The 14,636-nt window shown below is 50.8% G+C and overlaps 1 protein-coding gene across 5 annotated transcripts in view; it reads left to right on the top strand.

The window, feature by feature from the left end:
* Nucleotides 1-14,636, top strand: part of LOC118944786 (rho guanine nucleotide exchange factor 26-like) — a 107,379-nt gene that overhangs the window by 15,474 nt on the left and 77,269 nt on the right. For all 5 annotated transcript variants that reach the window (XR_005040103.1, XR_005040101.1, XR_005040102.1 and 2 more), the window contains exons 5-6: nt 4,686-4,742; nt 10,356-10,516. Coding sequence is in view for 2 of the 5 variants with exons in the window: in XM_036965864.1 (XP_036821759.1) it covers nt 4,686-4,742; nt 10,356-10,516 (218 nt within the window). In the remaining 3 variants the exon portion in view is untranslated. The remainder of the gene's footprint in view (nt 1-4,685; nt 4,743-10,355; nt 10,517-14,636) is intronic.

Below are 14,636 nucleotides of genomic sequence, written 5' to 3'. Positions count from 1 at the left end.
ATGCTGCCTTGTGTCAGTGGCAGATGTTTCTAGAGGAGGGGGGGATACTACACACACACACACACACACACACACACACACACACACACACACACACACACACACACACACACACACACACACACACACACACACACACACACACACACACACACACAACCATGTAAGCTATCCTGTGCATACACCCAGACTCCCCTGAAAGGAACCTTTCTCTCTCTAAACTAGCACACTGGGGTCTTTATTCAGCTCCTACAGGGCTTTATTCAGCTCCCACATGGCTTTATTCAGCTCCCACAGGGCTTTATTCAGCTCCTACAGGTCTTTATTCAGCTCCTACAGGTCTACAGGTCTTTATTCAGCTCCTACAGGTCTTTATTCAGCTCCTACAGGTCTTTATTCAGCTCTTACAGGTCTTTATTCAGCTCCTACAGGTCTTTATTCAGCTCCTACAGGTCTTTATTCAGCTCCTACAGGTCTACAGGTCTTTATTCTGCTCCTACAGGTCTTTATTCAGCTCTTACAGGTCTTTATTCAGCTCTTACAGGTCTTTATTCAGCTCCCACATGGCTTTATTCAGCTCCCACAGGGCTTTATTCAGCTCCTACAGGTCTTTATTCAGCTCCTACAGGTCTACAGGTCTTTATTCAGCTCCTATAGGTCTTTATTCAGCTCCTACAGGTCTTTATTCAGCTCCTACAGGTCTTTATTCAGCTCCTACAGGTCTACAGGTCTTTATTCAGCTCCTACAGGTCTTTATTCAGCTCCTACAGGTCTACAGGTCTTTATTCAGCTCCTACAGCTCTACAGGTCTATATTCAGCTCCTACAGGTCTACAGGTCTTTATTCAGCTCCTACAGGTCTTTATTCAGCTCCTACAGGTCTACAGGTCTTTATTCAGCTCCTACAGGTCTACAGGTCTTTATTCAGCTCCTACAGGTCTACGGGTCTTTATTCAGCTCCTACAGGTCTACAGGTCTTTATTCAGCTCCTACAGGTCTTTATTCAGCTCCTACAGGTCTTTATTCAGCTCCTACAGGTCTTTATTCAGCTCCTACAGGTCTTTATTCAGCTCCTACAGGTCTTTATTCAGCTCCTACAGGTCTACAGGTCTTTATTCAGCTCCTACAGGTCTACAGGTCTTTATTCAGCTCCTACAGGTCTACAGGTCTTTATTCTGCTCCTACAGGTCTTTATTCAGCTCCTACAGGTCTACAGGTCTTTATTCAGCTCCTACAGGTCTACAGGTCTTTATTCAGCTCCCACAGGGCTTTATTCAGCTCCTACAGGGCTTTATTCAGCTCCCACAGGGCTTTATTCAGCTCCCACAGGTCTTTATTCAGCTCCTACAGGGCTTTATTCATCTCCTACAGGGCTTTATTCAGCTCCTACAGGGCTTTATACAGCTCCTACAGGTCTACATGGCTTTATTCAGCTCCTACAGGTCTACAGGTCTTTATTCTGATCCTACAGGTCTACAGGTCTTTATTCAGCTCCTATAGGTCTTTATTCAGCTCCTACAGGTCTTTATTCAGCTCCTACAGGTCTACGGGTCTTTATTCAGCTCCTATAGGTCTTTATTCAGCTCCTACAGGTCTACGGGTCTTTATTCAGCTCCTATAGGTCTTTATTCAGCTCCTACAGGTCTACAGGTCTTTATTCAGCTCCTATAGGTCTTTATTCAGCTCCTACATGTCTTTATTCAGCTCCTACAGGTCTACATGTCTTTATTCAGCTCCTACAGGTCTTTATTCAGCTCCTACAGGTCTTTATTCAGCTCCTACAGGTCTACGGGTCTTTATTCAGCTCCTACAGGTCTTTATTCAGCTCCTACAGGTCTACAGGTCTTTATTCAGCTCCTACAGGTCTACAGGTGTTTATTCTGATCCTACAGGTCTACAGGTCTTTATTCTGATCCTACAGGTCTACAGGTCTTTATTCAGCTCCTACAGGTCTACAGGTCTTTATTCTGATCCTACAGGTCTACAGTTTTTTATTCAGCTCCTACAGGTCTACAGGTCTTTATTCTGCTCCTACAGCTCTACAGGTCTTTATTCAGCTCCTACAGGTCTTTATTCAGCTCCTACAGGTCTACAGGTCTTTATTCTGATCCTACAGGTCTTTATTCTGCTCCTACAGCTCTACAGGTCTTTATTCAGCTCCTACAGGTCTTTATTCAGCTCCTACAGGTCTACACGTCTTTATTCTGATCCTACAGGTCTACAGGTCTTTATTCTGATCCTACAGCTCTACAGGTCTTTATTCTGATCCTACAGCTCTACAGGTCTTTATTCAGCTCCTATAGGTCTTTATTCAGCTCCTACAGGTCTTTATTCAGCTCATACAGGTCTACAGGTCTTTATTCTGCTCCTACAGGTCTTTATTCAGCTCTTACAGGTCTACATGTCTTTATTCTGCTCCTACAGGTCTTTATTCAGCTCCTACAGGTCTACAGGTCTTTATTCAGCTCCTACAGGTCTACAGGTCTTTATTCTGATCCTACAGGTCTACAGGTCTTTATTCAGCTCCTATAGGTCTTTATTCAGCTCCTACAGGTCTTTATTCAGATCATACAGGTCTACATGTCTTTATTCTGCTCCTACAGGTCTTTATTCAGCTCCTACAGGTCTACAGGTCTTTATTCTGATCCTACAGCTCTACAGGTCTTTATTCAGCTCCTATAGGTCTTTATTCAGCTCCTACAGGTCTTTATTCAGCTCATACAGGTCTACATGTCTTTATTCTGCTCCTACAGGTCTTTATTCAGCTCCTACATGTCTTTATTCAGCTCCTACAGGTCTTTATTCAGCTCATACAGGTCTACAGGTCTTTATTCTGCTCCTACAGGTCTACAGGTCTTTATTCTGCTCCTACAGGTCTTTATTCAGCTCCTACAGGTCTACAAGTCTTTATTCAGCTCCTATAGGTCTTTATTCAGCTCCTACAGGTCTACATGTCTTTATTCAGCTCCTATAGGTCTTTATTCAGCTCCTACAGGTCTACAGGTCTTTATTCAGCTCCTATAGGTCTTTATTCAGCTCCTACAGGTCTACAGGTCTTTATTCAGCTCCTACCGGTCTTTATTCAGCTCCTATAGGTCTTTATTCAGCTCCTATAGGTCTTTATTCAGCTCCTACAGGTCTTTATTCAGCTCCTACAGGTCTTTATTCAGCTCCTACAGGTCTTTATTCAGCTCCTACAGGTCTTTATTCAGCTCCTACAGGTCTTTATTCAGCTCCTACAGGTCTACGGGTCTTTATTCAGCTCCTACAGGTCTACGGGGCGGCAGGGTAGCCTAGTGGTTAGAGCGTTGGGCTAGTAACCGGAAGGTTGTGAGTTCAAACCCCCGAGCTGGCAAGGTACAAATCTGTCGTTCTGCCCCTGAACAGGCAGTTAACCCACTGTTCCCAGGCCGTCATTGAAAATAAGAATTTGTTCTTAACTGACTTGCCTGGTTAAATAAAGGTAAAATAAATAAAATAAAAATTCAGCTCCTACAGGTCTACAGGTCTTTATTCAGCTCCTACAGGTCTACAGGTCTTTATTCAGCTCCTACAGGTCTTTATTCAGCTCCTACAGGTCTTTATTCAGCTCCTACAGGTCTTTATTCAGCTCCTACAGGTCTTTATTCAGCTCCTACAGGTCTACAGGTCTTTATTCAGCTCCTACAGGTCTACAGGTCTTTATTCAGCTCCTACAGGTCTTTATTCAGCTCCTACAGGTCTTTATTCAGCTCCTACAGGTCTTTATTCAGCTCCTACAGGTCTACAGGTCTTTATTCTGCTCCTACAGGTCTTTATTCAGCTCCTACAGGTCTACAGGTCTTTATTCAGCTCCTACAGGTCTACAGGTCTTTATTCTGCTCCTACAGGTCTACAAGTCTTTATTCAGCTCCTATAGGTCTTTATTTAGCTCCTACAGGTCTACAGGTCTTTATTCTGCTCCTACAGGTCTTTATTCAGCTCCTACAGGTCTACAGGTCTTTATTCAGCTCCTACAGGTCTTTATTCAGCTCCTACAGGTCTACAGGTCTTTATTCAGCTCCTATAGGTCTTTTTTCAGCTCCTACAGGTCTACAGGTCTTTATTCAGCTCCTACAGGTCTTTATTCAGCTCCTACAGGTCTTTATTCAGCTCCTATAGGTCTTTATTCAGCTCCTACAGGTCTACAGGTCTTTATTCAGCTCATACAGGTCTACAGGTCTTTATTCAGCTCCTACAGGTCTACAGGTCTGTATTCAGCTCCTACAGGTCTACAGGTCTTTATTCAGCTCCTACAGGTCTACAGGTCTTTATTCAGCTCCTACAGGTCTACAGGTCTTTATTCAGCTCCTACAGGTCTACAGGTCTACAGGTCTGTTATGAGAACTACTCCTGTGGTGGAGTCATGAACAGTGTGTGTCTGTCTTGCTGCTTTCACAGACAGAAAATGTGTGTGTGCTGCCACAGACAGCTGAACACACATTAGCCCTAATTCCTCTAAAAGCAGACACCTGAGAGTTTACACTGTGATGGATACAGAGGTATGCCTCACCTCTAAACAATTCCTTTCATTCCTAAAGTTGTGCGACTGTTTTGTTTTGCTAACAGTTGGCAAATATAGCCAGTAGACTGTGTGTGTGTGTGTGTGTGCGTGTGCGTGTGCGTGTGTGTGTTCTTCCTGATGTTGTTACTGTGTTTGTCCTGCAGGTAAAGAAGAGTGGTGTTTCTGATAAACTCAGCCAGGAGGAGCGGAAGAGACAAGAGGTAACAGCCTTAGTGTGTGTGTGTGTGTGTGTGTGACCCCTTCATACAGAGACAGTTTCAACAAAGGGTCAAGCAGACTGGCTCCAGAATGGTTAGGATGCATGCACACACACAGACACACACACAGACGGGTCACTTACTGTAGCCCCCCGTTGCACTCTAACAAACCATGCCTAAACTCCTCTCCCCGTAACCTTTTCCATAGCAAACAGTAAACCCTTCTTAAAGGGGAGGGCTTGAAAATATGGACCATAGACAAGTTCACCAGTTGATGTTGAGGGACATATGAATTCATAGCATGGATGTCTCAGCAAATACGTGTCTAGAGAAGTGTGCAGATGGAGAGTATCACCGATTTGGGAGTCCCATAGGGCGGCGCACAATTGGCCCAGCGTCGTCCGGGTTTGGCCGGGGGTAGGCTGTCATTGTAAATAAGAATTTGTTCTGAAACTGACTTGCCTAGTTAAATAAAGGTAAAATAAATCAAAATGGAGCTATAAGAGATGTGAAAAGCTCTTCTCCCGGTGTGATCACTACCTTCTCTCTCTAAATGAATGACTGAGCACAGAATTATTGTCTACATGTCCTACTAATAGAATATCAGAGTTCAGAGTGATGGCAGAAATGTCACATCAGAATGAGTGTTTTACCCAATATCATGTGTGACAGCTATGAGTAGCCTCATCCTCTAACCAGCCATTACCCCACTCAGGGGCTTCTCTCTCTGTTCTTTCTGTATATCTCCATCAGTTTTAAAATGTTATTTAGCCGTGATGAGGAGCTGGCGTGTAGACCATGATGAGGAGCTGGGGTGTGGACAGGGATGAGGAGCTGGGGTGTGGACAGGGATGAGGAGCTGGCGTGTAGACAGGGATGAGGAGCTGGGGTGTAGACAGGGATGAGGTGAGCAGACGGGGATGAGGAGCTGGGGTGTAGACAGGTATGAGGAGCTGGGGTGTAGACAGGGATGAGGAGCTGGGTTGTAGACAGGGATGAGGAGCTGGGGTGTGGACAGGGATGAGGAGCTGGGGTGTAGACAGGGATGAGGCGCTGAGGTGAGCAGACAGGGATGAGGAGCTGGGGTGAGCAGACAGGGATGAGGAGCTGGGGTGAGCAGACAGGGATGAGGAGCTGGGGTGAGCAGACAGGGATGAGGAGCTGGGGTGTAGATAGGGATGAGGAGCTGGGTTGTAGACAGGGATGAGGAGCTGGGGTGTAGATAGGGATGAGGAGCTGGGTTGTAGACAGGGATGAGGAGCTGGGGTGTAGACAGGGATGAGGAGCTGGGTTGTAGACAGGGATGAGGAGCTGGGTTGTAGACCGGGATGAGGTGAGTAGACCAGGATGAGGAGCTGGGGTGTAGACCAGGATGAGGAGCTGGGGTGTAGACCAGGATGAGGAGCTGGGGTGTAGACCGGGATGAGTTGAGCAGACAGGGATGAGGAGCTGGGTTGTAGACAGGGATGAGGAGCTGGGGTGTAGACAGGGATGAGGAGCTGGGGTGTAGACAGGGATGAGGAGCTGGGGTGTAGACCGGGATGAGGAGCTGGGTTGTAGACAGGGATGAGGAGCTGGGGTGTGGACAGGGATGAGGAGCTGGGGTGTAGACAGGGATGAGGTGAGCAGACGGGGATGAGGAGCTGGGGTGTAGACAGGTATGAGGAGCTGGGGTGTAGACAGGGATGAGGAGCTGGGTTGTAGACAGGGATGAGGAGCTGGGGTGTGGACAGGGATGAGGAGCTGGGGTGTGGACAGGGATGAGGAGCTGGGGTGTGGACAGGGATGAGGAGCTGGGGTGTAGACAGGGATGAGGAGCTGAGGTGTAGACAGGGATAAGGAGCTGGGGTGTGGACAGGGATGAGGAGCTGGGGTGTAGACAGGGATGAGGAGCTGGGGTGTGGACAGGGATGAGGATCTGGGTTGTAGACAGGGATGAGGAGCTGGGGTGAGCAGACAGGGATGAGGAGCTGGGGTGTAGACAGGGATGAGGAGCTGGGGTGTAGACAGGGATGAGGAGCTGGTGTGTAGACCGGGATGAGGTGAGCAGACAGGGATGAGGAGCTTGGGTGTAGACCGGGATGAGGAGCTGGGATGTAGACCGTGATGAGGTGAGCAGACAGGGATGAGGAGCTGGGGTGTAGACCGGGATGAGGAGCTGGGTTGTAGACAGGGATGAGGAGCTGGGGTGTAGACAGGGATGAGGTGAGCAGACAAGGATGTGGAGCTGGGGTGTAGACCGGGATGAGGAGCTGGGTTGTAGACAGGGATGAGGTGAGCAGACAGGGAGGAGGAGCTGGGGTGTAGACTGGGATGAGGTGAGTAGACAGGGATGAGGAGCTGGGGTGTAGACAGGGATAAGGTGAGCAGACGGGGATGAGGAGCTGGGGTGAGCAGACAGGGATGAGGAGCTGGGGTGTAGACCGGGATGAGGTGAGCAGACAGGGATGAGGAGCTGGGGTGTAGACCGGGATGAGGAGCTGGGGTGTAGACCGTGATGAGGTGAGCAGACAGGGATGAGGAGCTGGGGTGTAGACCGGGATGAGGAGCTGGGTTGTAGACAGGGATGAGGTGAGCAGACAGGGATGAGGAGCTGGGGTGTAGACCGGGATGAGGAGCTGGGGTGTAGACAGGGATGAGGTGAGCAGACAGGGAGGAGGAGCTGGGGTGTAGACCGGGATGAGGTGAGTAGACAGGGATGAGGAGCTGGGGTGTAGACAGGGATGAGGTGAGCAGACGGGGATGAGGAGCTGGGGTGAGCAGACAGGGATGAGGAGCTGGGTTGTAGACCGGGATGAGGTGAGCAGACAGGGATGAGGAGCTGGGGTGTAGACCGGGATGAGGAGCTGGGGTGTAGACCGTGATGAGGTGAGCAGACAGGGATGAGGAGCTGGGGTGTAGACCGGGATGAGGAGCTGGGTTGTAGACAGGGATGAGGTGAGCAGACAGGGATGAGGAGCTGGGGTGTAGACCGGGATGAGGAGCTGGGGTGTAGACCGTGATGAGGTGAGCAGACAGGGATGAGGAGCTGGGGTGTAGACAGGGATGAGGAGCTGGGGTGAGCAGACAGGGATGAGGTGAGCAGACAGGGATGAGGAGCTGGGGTGTAGACAGGGATGAGGAGCTGGGGTGTAGACAGGGATGAGGAGCTGGGGTGTAGACAGGGATGAGGTGAGCAGACAGGGATGAGGAGCTGGGGTGTAGACAGGGATGAGGTGAGCAGACGGGGATGAGGAGCTGGGGTGTAGACAGGGATGAGGTGAGCAGACGGGGATGAGGAGCTGGGGTGTAGACCGGGATGAGGAGCTGGGTTGTAGACAGGGATGAGGTGAGCAGACAGGGAGGAGGAGCTGGGGTGTAGACTGGGATGAGGTGAGTAGACAGGGATGAGGAGCTGGGGTGTAGACAGGGATAAGGTGAGCAGACGGGGATGAGGAGCTGGGGTGAGCAGACAGGGATGAGGAGCTGGGGTGTAGACCGGGATGAGGTGAGCAGACAGGGATGAGGAGCTGGGGTGTAGACCGGGATGAGGAGCTGGGGTGTAGACCGTGATGAGGTGAGCAGACAGGGATGAGGAGCTGGGGTGTAGACCGGGATGAGGAGCTGGGTTGTAGACAGGGATGAGGTGAGCAGACAGGGATGAGGAGCTGGGGTGTAGACCGGGATGAGGAGCTGGGGTGTAGACAGGGATGAGGTGAGCAGACAGGGAGGAGGAGCTGGGGTGTAGACCGGGATGAGGTGAGTAGACAGGGATGAGGAGCTGGGGTGTAGACAGGGATGAGGTGAGCAGACGGGGATGAGGAGCTGGGGTGAGCAGACAGGGATGAGGAGCTGGGTTGTAGACCGGGATGAGGTGAGCAGACAGGGATGAGGAGCTGGGGTGTAGACCGGGATGAGGAGCTGGGGTGTAGACCGTGATGAGGTGAGCAGACAGGGATGAGGAGCTGGGGTGTAGACCGGGATGAGGAGCTGGGTTGTAGACAGGGATGAGGTGAGCAGACAGGGATGAGGAGCTGGGGTGTAGACCGGGATGAGGAGCTGGGGTGTAGACCGTGATGAGGTGAGCAGACAGGGATGAGGAGCTGGGGTGTAGACAGGGATGAGGAGCTGGGGTGAGCAGACAGGGATGAGGTGAGCAGACAGGGATGAGGAGCTGGGGTGTAGACAGGGATGAGGAGCTGGGGTGTAGACAGGGATGAGGAGCTGGGGTGTAGACAGGGATGAGGTGAGCAGACAGGGATGAGGAGCTGGGGTGTAGACAGGGATGAGGTGAGCAGACGGGGATGAGGAGCTGGGGTGTAGACAGGGATGAGGTGAGCAGACGGGGATGAGGAGCTGGGGTGTAGACAGGGATGAGGAGCTGGGGTGTAGACAGGGATGAGGTGAGCAGACAGGGATGAGGAGCTGGGGTGTAGACAGGGATGAGGTGAGCAGACGGGGATGAGGAGCTGGGGTGTAGACAGGGATGAGGTGAGCAGACGGGGATGAGGAGCTGGGGTGTAGACAGGGATGAGGTGAGCAGACAGGGATGAGGAGCTGGGGTGTAGACAGGGATGAGGTGAGCAGACAGGGATGAGGTTTCTGTTGTTACATGTGTTTAGTTATTGGAGTGGATAGGTATGTTTATTCTCTCCAGATGGGACCGGCAGGCCAGTCTGACTCGGCTTCTCTGTCATTCAGCCTCTGAGTACCACTGCCATAGAGGAGAAAGGGAGCCCAATGGCAGGGAAGACACAGTGCTGTCACGATACTACTTGATATCCTGATATTAGGCCTGGTATCACAATGTTGATCATACCAGTTGAAAATAGCCACATTTTCTGGCAGTTTACATAGATTTTTCACTTGCTTCTGTGCAAAAAAAAGTGTGTCATTTTTGAGCCCTCACCAGTTAGCATCCCTGTAATTACTCTCTCTCTCTCTCGTTCTCTCGTTCTCTCTCTCTCTCTCTCTCGTTCTTTTGTTCTCTTGTTCTCTCTCGTTCTTTTGTTCTCTCGTTCTCTCTCTCTATCGTTCTCTCATTCTCTCTCTCTATCGTTCTCTCGTTCTCTCTCTATCGTTCTCTCATTCTCTCTCTCTATCATTCTCGTTCTGTCTCTCTATCGTGTTCTCTCTGTCTGTCTCTCTCTCTCTCTGTCTCTCTGTCTGTCTCTCTCTCTCTCTCTGTCTCTCTCTCTGTCTCTCTGTCTCTCTGTCTCTCTCTCTCTCTCTCTGTCTCTCTCTCTCTCTGTCTCTCTCTCTCTCTCTCTCTCTGTCTCTCTCTCTCTCTCTGTCTCTCTGTCTCTCTGTCTCTCTCTCTCTCTCTGTCTCTCTCTCTCTCTGTCTCTCTCTCTCTCTCTCTCTGTCTCTCTCTCTCTCTCTGTCTCTCTGTCTCTCTCTCTCTCTCTCTGTCTCTCTCTCTGTCTCTCTGTCTCTCTCTCTCTCTCTGTCTCTCTCTCTCTCTGTCTCTCTCTCTCTCTCTCTCTGTCTCTCTCTCTCTCTCTGTCTCTCTGTCTCTCTCTCTCTCTCTCTCTCTGTCTCTCTCTCTGTCTCTCTCTCTCTGTCTCTGTCTCTCTCTCTCTCTCTGTCTCTCTCTCTCTCTCTCTCCCTCTCTCTCTCTCTCGTTCTCTCTGTCAGGCCATATTTGAGTTGATATCGTCAGAACACTCCTACCTCCACAGTCTGGAGGTTCTGATCCGGATGTTTCAGAACTCAGCAGAGCTCAGTGACACCATGACCAAGACCGAGCACCACCACCTCTTCTCCAACATCACAGACGTGTGTGAGGCCAGCAAGAAGTAGGTCCTGTGTGTGTGTGTGTGTGTGTGTGTGTGTGTGTGTGTGAGTGTGAGTGTACGCTTGACTTAGCTAGAGAAAGGGGGGATTGTAGGTATTGTAATTGATGTTCCAGACAGACACATAGCTAATGAAAGAGAGAGAGAAACTGCAGCTAAACTACAAACAGAACACAAACTTCACACTGTATCATAGTCCCTGTTCCTTTATGAGCACAAACATGCTGTAGTCTGTGGGCTTGAAAACAGAGGCAGGGCTGTGTGTGTTTGAACAGAGAGAGAGTTCAGAGGCAGGCCCTTTATAAAGGCTGTGTGTGTGTTTGAACAGAGAGAGTCAACAGTGGCCCTCCCTGACTAGATTTCACCCAGTGATCTATGAGCGTCTGTGTGTGCATACAATTGTGAGTTTTCTGTAGAGAACATCGGTGTGGCTGGACTAGAGGTGATGCAAGTTTGTCATTAGAGCATGGAGACTGCTGAACATGGTTGTGTTCAATGGTCCTCACAGCTTATGTAACTGGAGAACACAGACAGACAGACAGACAGACCAGACCAGACCAGACCAGACCAGACCAGACCAGACCAGACCCGACCGTGTGTGTGTTCCTTGACCCCTGGATCCTCTTCCTGTCATCATGCCCGGCTTAATACACCACAACCCAAACCTGTGTGTGAGAGACCTGTGTGTGTGTGAGAGACCTGTGTGTGTGTGAGAGACCTGTGTGTGTGTGAGAGACCTGTGTGTGTGTGTGAGAGACCTGTGTGTGACCTGTGTGTGTGAGAGAGCTGTGGCTGAGTGCTCTCTCATAAACACACACAACCCTCTGTTTCTCTGGAACAGTGTGTTCATGTCTGTGACAGTCTCCTGGGTTAGCTCATGCTGGCAGCTGTGTGCATGTCTGTTTCTGTGTGTGTGTGATCTTCCCATCCCCCTCTCATTCCTGAGGTGTGAACTTGTGTGTGACACAGGTAACCCCCTCCCCCACCTCACAGGTAACCCCCTCCCCCACCTGACAGGTAACCCCCGCCCCCCCATACGACAGGTAACCCCCCCACCTGACAGGTAACCCCACCCGACAGGTAACCCCTCCCCCACCCGACAGGTAACCCCCCATACGACAGGTAACCCCCCCCACCCGACAGGTAACCCCCACCCTAAAGGTAACCCCACCTGACAGGTAACCCCTCCCCCACCCGACAGGTAACCCCCCATACGACAGGTAACCCCCCCCCACCCTACAGGTAACCCCCCCCCCACCTGACAGGTAACCCTCCCCCATACGACAGGTAACCCCCCCCCCCCCCACCCGACAGGTAACCCCCACCCTAAACCCCTACAGGTAACCCCACCCGACAGGTAGCCCCACCCTACAGGTAACCCCTACAGGTAACCCCACTCTACAGGTAACCCCACCCTACAGGTAACCCCACCCTACAGGTAACCCCACCCGACAGGTAACCCCACCCGACAGGTAACCCCACCCTACAGGTAACCCCTACAGGTAACCCCACCCGACAGGTAACCCCACCCGACAGGTAACCCCACCCTACAGGTAACCCCACCTGACAGGTAACCCCACCCTACAGTAACCCCTACAGGTAGCCCCACCCTACAGGTAGCCCCACCCTACAGGTAACCCCACCCTACAGGTAACCCCACCCGACAGGTAACCCCACCCTACAGGTAACCCCTACAGGTAACCCCACCCTACAGGTAACCCCACCCGACAGGTAACCCCACCCTACAGGTAACCCCTACAGGTAGCCCCACCCTACAGGTAACCCCTACAGGTAGCCCCACCCTACAGGTAACCCCACCCTACAGGTAACCCCTACAGGTAGCCCCACCCTACAGGTAGCCCCACCCTACAGGTAACCCCTACAGGTAACCCCACCCTACAGGTAACCCCTACAGGTAGCCCCACCCTACAGGTAACCCCTACAGGTAACCCCACCCTACAGGTAACCCCACCCTACAGGTAACCCCTACAGGTAACCCCACCCTACAGGTAACCCCTACAGGTAACCCCACCCTACAGGTAACCCCACCACATTAGTATTTGGAGTACATCAGTACAGAACCTTTATTAAAACTGCATATCTCACGTGTCAGGTGTGTTGAGTGTCTGGAACATGGGTATTCACCTCTTACCCTACGAGGTCCGAAGCCTGCTGTTTCTCTGTTCTGCCTGATAATTGCACCCACCTGGTATCCCAGGTCTAAATCAGTCCCTGATTAGAGGGGAACCTGGTGTCCCAGGTCTAAATCAGTCCCTGATTAGAGGGAAACCTGGTGTCCCAGGTCTAAATCAGTCCCTGATTAGAGGGGAACCTGGTGTCCCAGGCCTAAATCAGTCCCTGATTAGAGGGGAACCTGGTGTCCCAGGCCTAAATCAGTCCCTGATTAGAGGGGAACCTGGTGTCCCAGGTCTAAATCAGTCCCTGATTAGAGGGGAACCTGGTGTCCCAGGTCTAAATCAGTCCCTGATTAGAGGGAAACCTGGTGTCCCAGGCCTAAATCAGTCCCTGATTAGAGGGGAACCTGGTGTCCCAGGCCTAAATCAGTCCCTGATTAGAGGGGAACCTGGTGTCCCAGGTCTAAATCAGTCCCTGATTAGAGGGGAACCTGGTGTCCCAGGTCTAAATCAGTCCCTGATTAGAGGGAAACCTGGTGTCCCAGGCCTAAATCAGTCCCTGATTAGAGGGAAACCTGGTGTCCCAGGTCTAAATCAGTCCCTTGTTAGAGGGGAACCTGGTGTCCCAGGTCTAAATCAGTCCCTGATTAGAGGGAAACCTGGTGTCCCAAGACTAAATCAGTCCCTGATTAGAGGGGAACCTGGTGTCCCAGGTCTAAATCAGTCCCTGATTAGAGGGAAACCTGGTGTCCCAAGACTAAATCAGTCCCTGATTAGAGGGGAACCTGGTGTCCCAGGTCTAAATCAGTCCCTGATTAGAGGGAAACCTGGTGTCCCAGGCCTAAATCAGTCCCTGATTAGAGGGGAACCTGGTGTCCCAGGTCTAAATCAGTCCCTGATTAGAGGGAAACCTGGTGTCCCAAGACTAAATCAGTCCCTGATTAGAGGGGAACCTGGTGTCCCAGGTCTAAATCAGTCCCTGATTAGAGGGGAACCTGGTGTCCCAAGACTAAATCAGTCCCTGATTAGAGGGGAACCTGGTGTCCCAGGTCTAAATCAGTCCCTGATTAGAGGTGAACCTGGTGTCCCAGGTCTAAATCAGTCCCTGATTAGAGGGGAACCTGGTGTCCCAGGTCTAAATCAGTCCCTGATTAGAGGTGACCTGGTGTCCCAAGACTAAATCAGTCCCTGATTAGAGGGCAACAATGAAACAATGCAGTGGAACTGGCTTGGTGGTCCAGAGTTGAGTTTGAAGGATCTAGAGCACAGGTGTCAAACTCATTCTATGGAGGGCCGAGTGCCTGCAGGTTTTCACTCCTCCATTGGACTTGATTGATTAATTAATGTCACTAATTGGTAAGGAATTCCCCTCACCTGGTGGTCTAGGTCTTAATTGAAAGGAAAAACTAGCAGACACTAGGCCCTTCATGGAATGAGTTTGACACCCCTGGTCTAGAGGAAGGTGACTGAGAGAAACAAAAGTAATCCACAGTCTTCTCTCTATTTGAACAGGATGTTTAAACCTGCCTCGATCCAACAGTCTTCTCTCTCTGGTTGAACAGGATGTTTAAACCTGCCTCGATCCACCAGTCTTCTCTCTCTGGTTGAACAGGATGTTTAAACCTGCCTTGATCCACCAGTCTTCTCTCTGGTTGAACAGGATGTTTAAACCTGCCTCGATCCACCAGTCTTCTCTCTGGTTGAACAGGATGTTTAAACCTGCCTCGATCCACCAGTCTTCTCTCTGGTTGAACAGGATGTTTAAACCTGCCTCGATCCACCAGTCTTCTCGCTGGTTGAACAGGATGTTTAAACCTGCCTCGATCCACCAGTCTTCTCTCTCTGGTTGAACAGGATGTTTAAACCTGCCTCGATCCACCAGTCTTCTCTCTCTGGTTGAACAGGATGTTTAAACCTGCCTCGATCCACCAGTCTTCTCTCTGGTTGAACAGGGTGTTTAAACCTGCCTCGATCCACCAGTCTTCTCT

Source organism: Oncorhynchus mykiss, chromosome 27 (genome assembly GCF_013265735.2).
Source record: "Oncorhynchus mykiss isolate Arlee chromosome 27, USDA_OmykA_1.1, whole genome shotgun sequence".
Taxonomy (NCBI): domain Eukaryota; kingdom Metazoa; phylum Chordata; class Actinopteri; order Salmoniformes; family Salmonidae; genus Oncorhynchus; species Oncorhynchus mykiss.
This window is presented reverse-complemented; position numbering and strand designations above follow the sequence as displayed.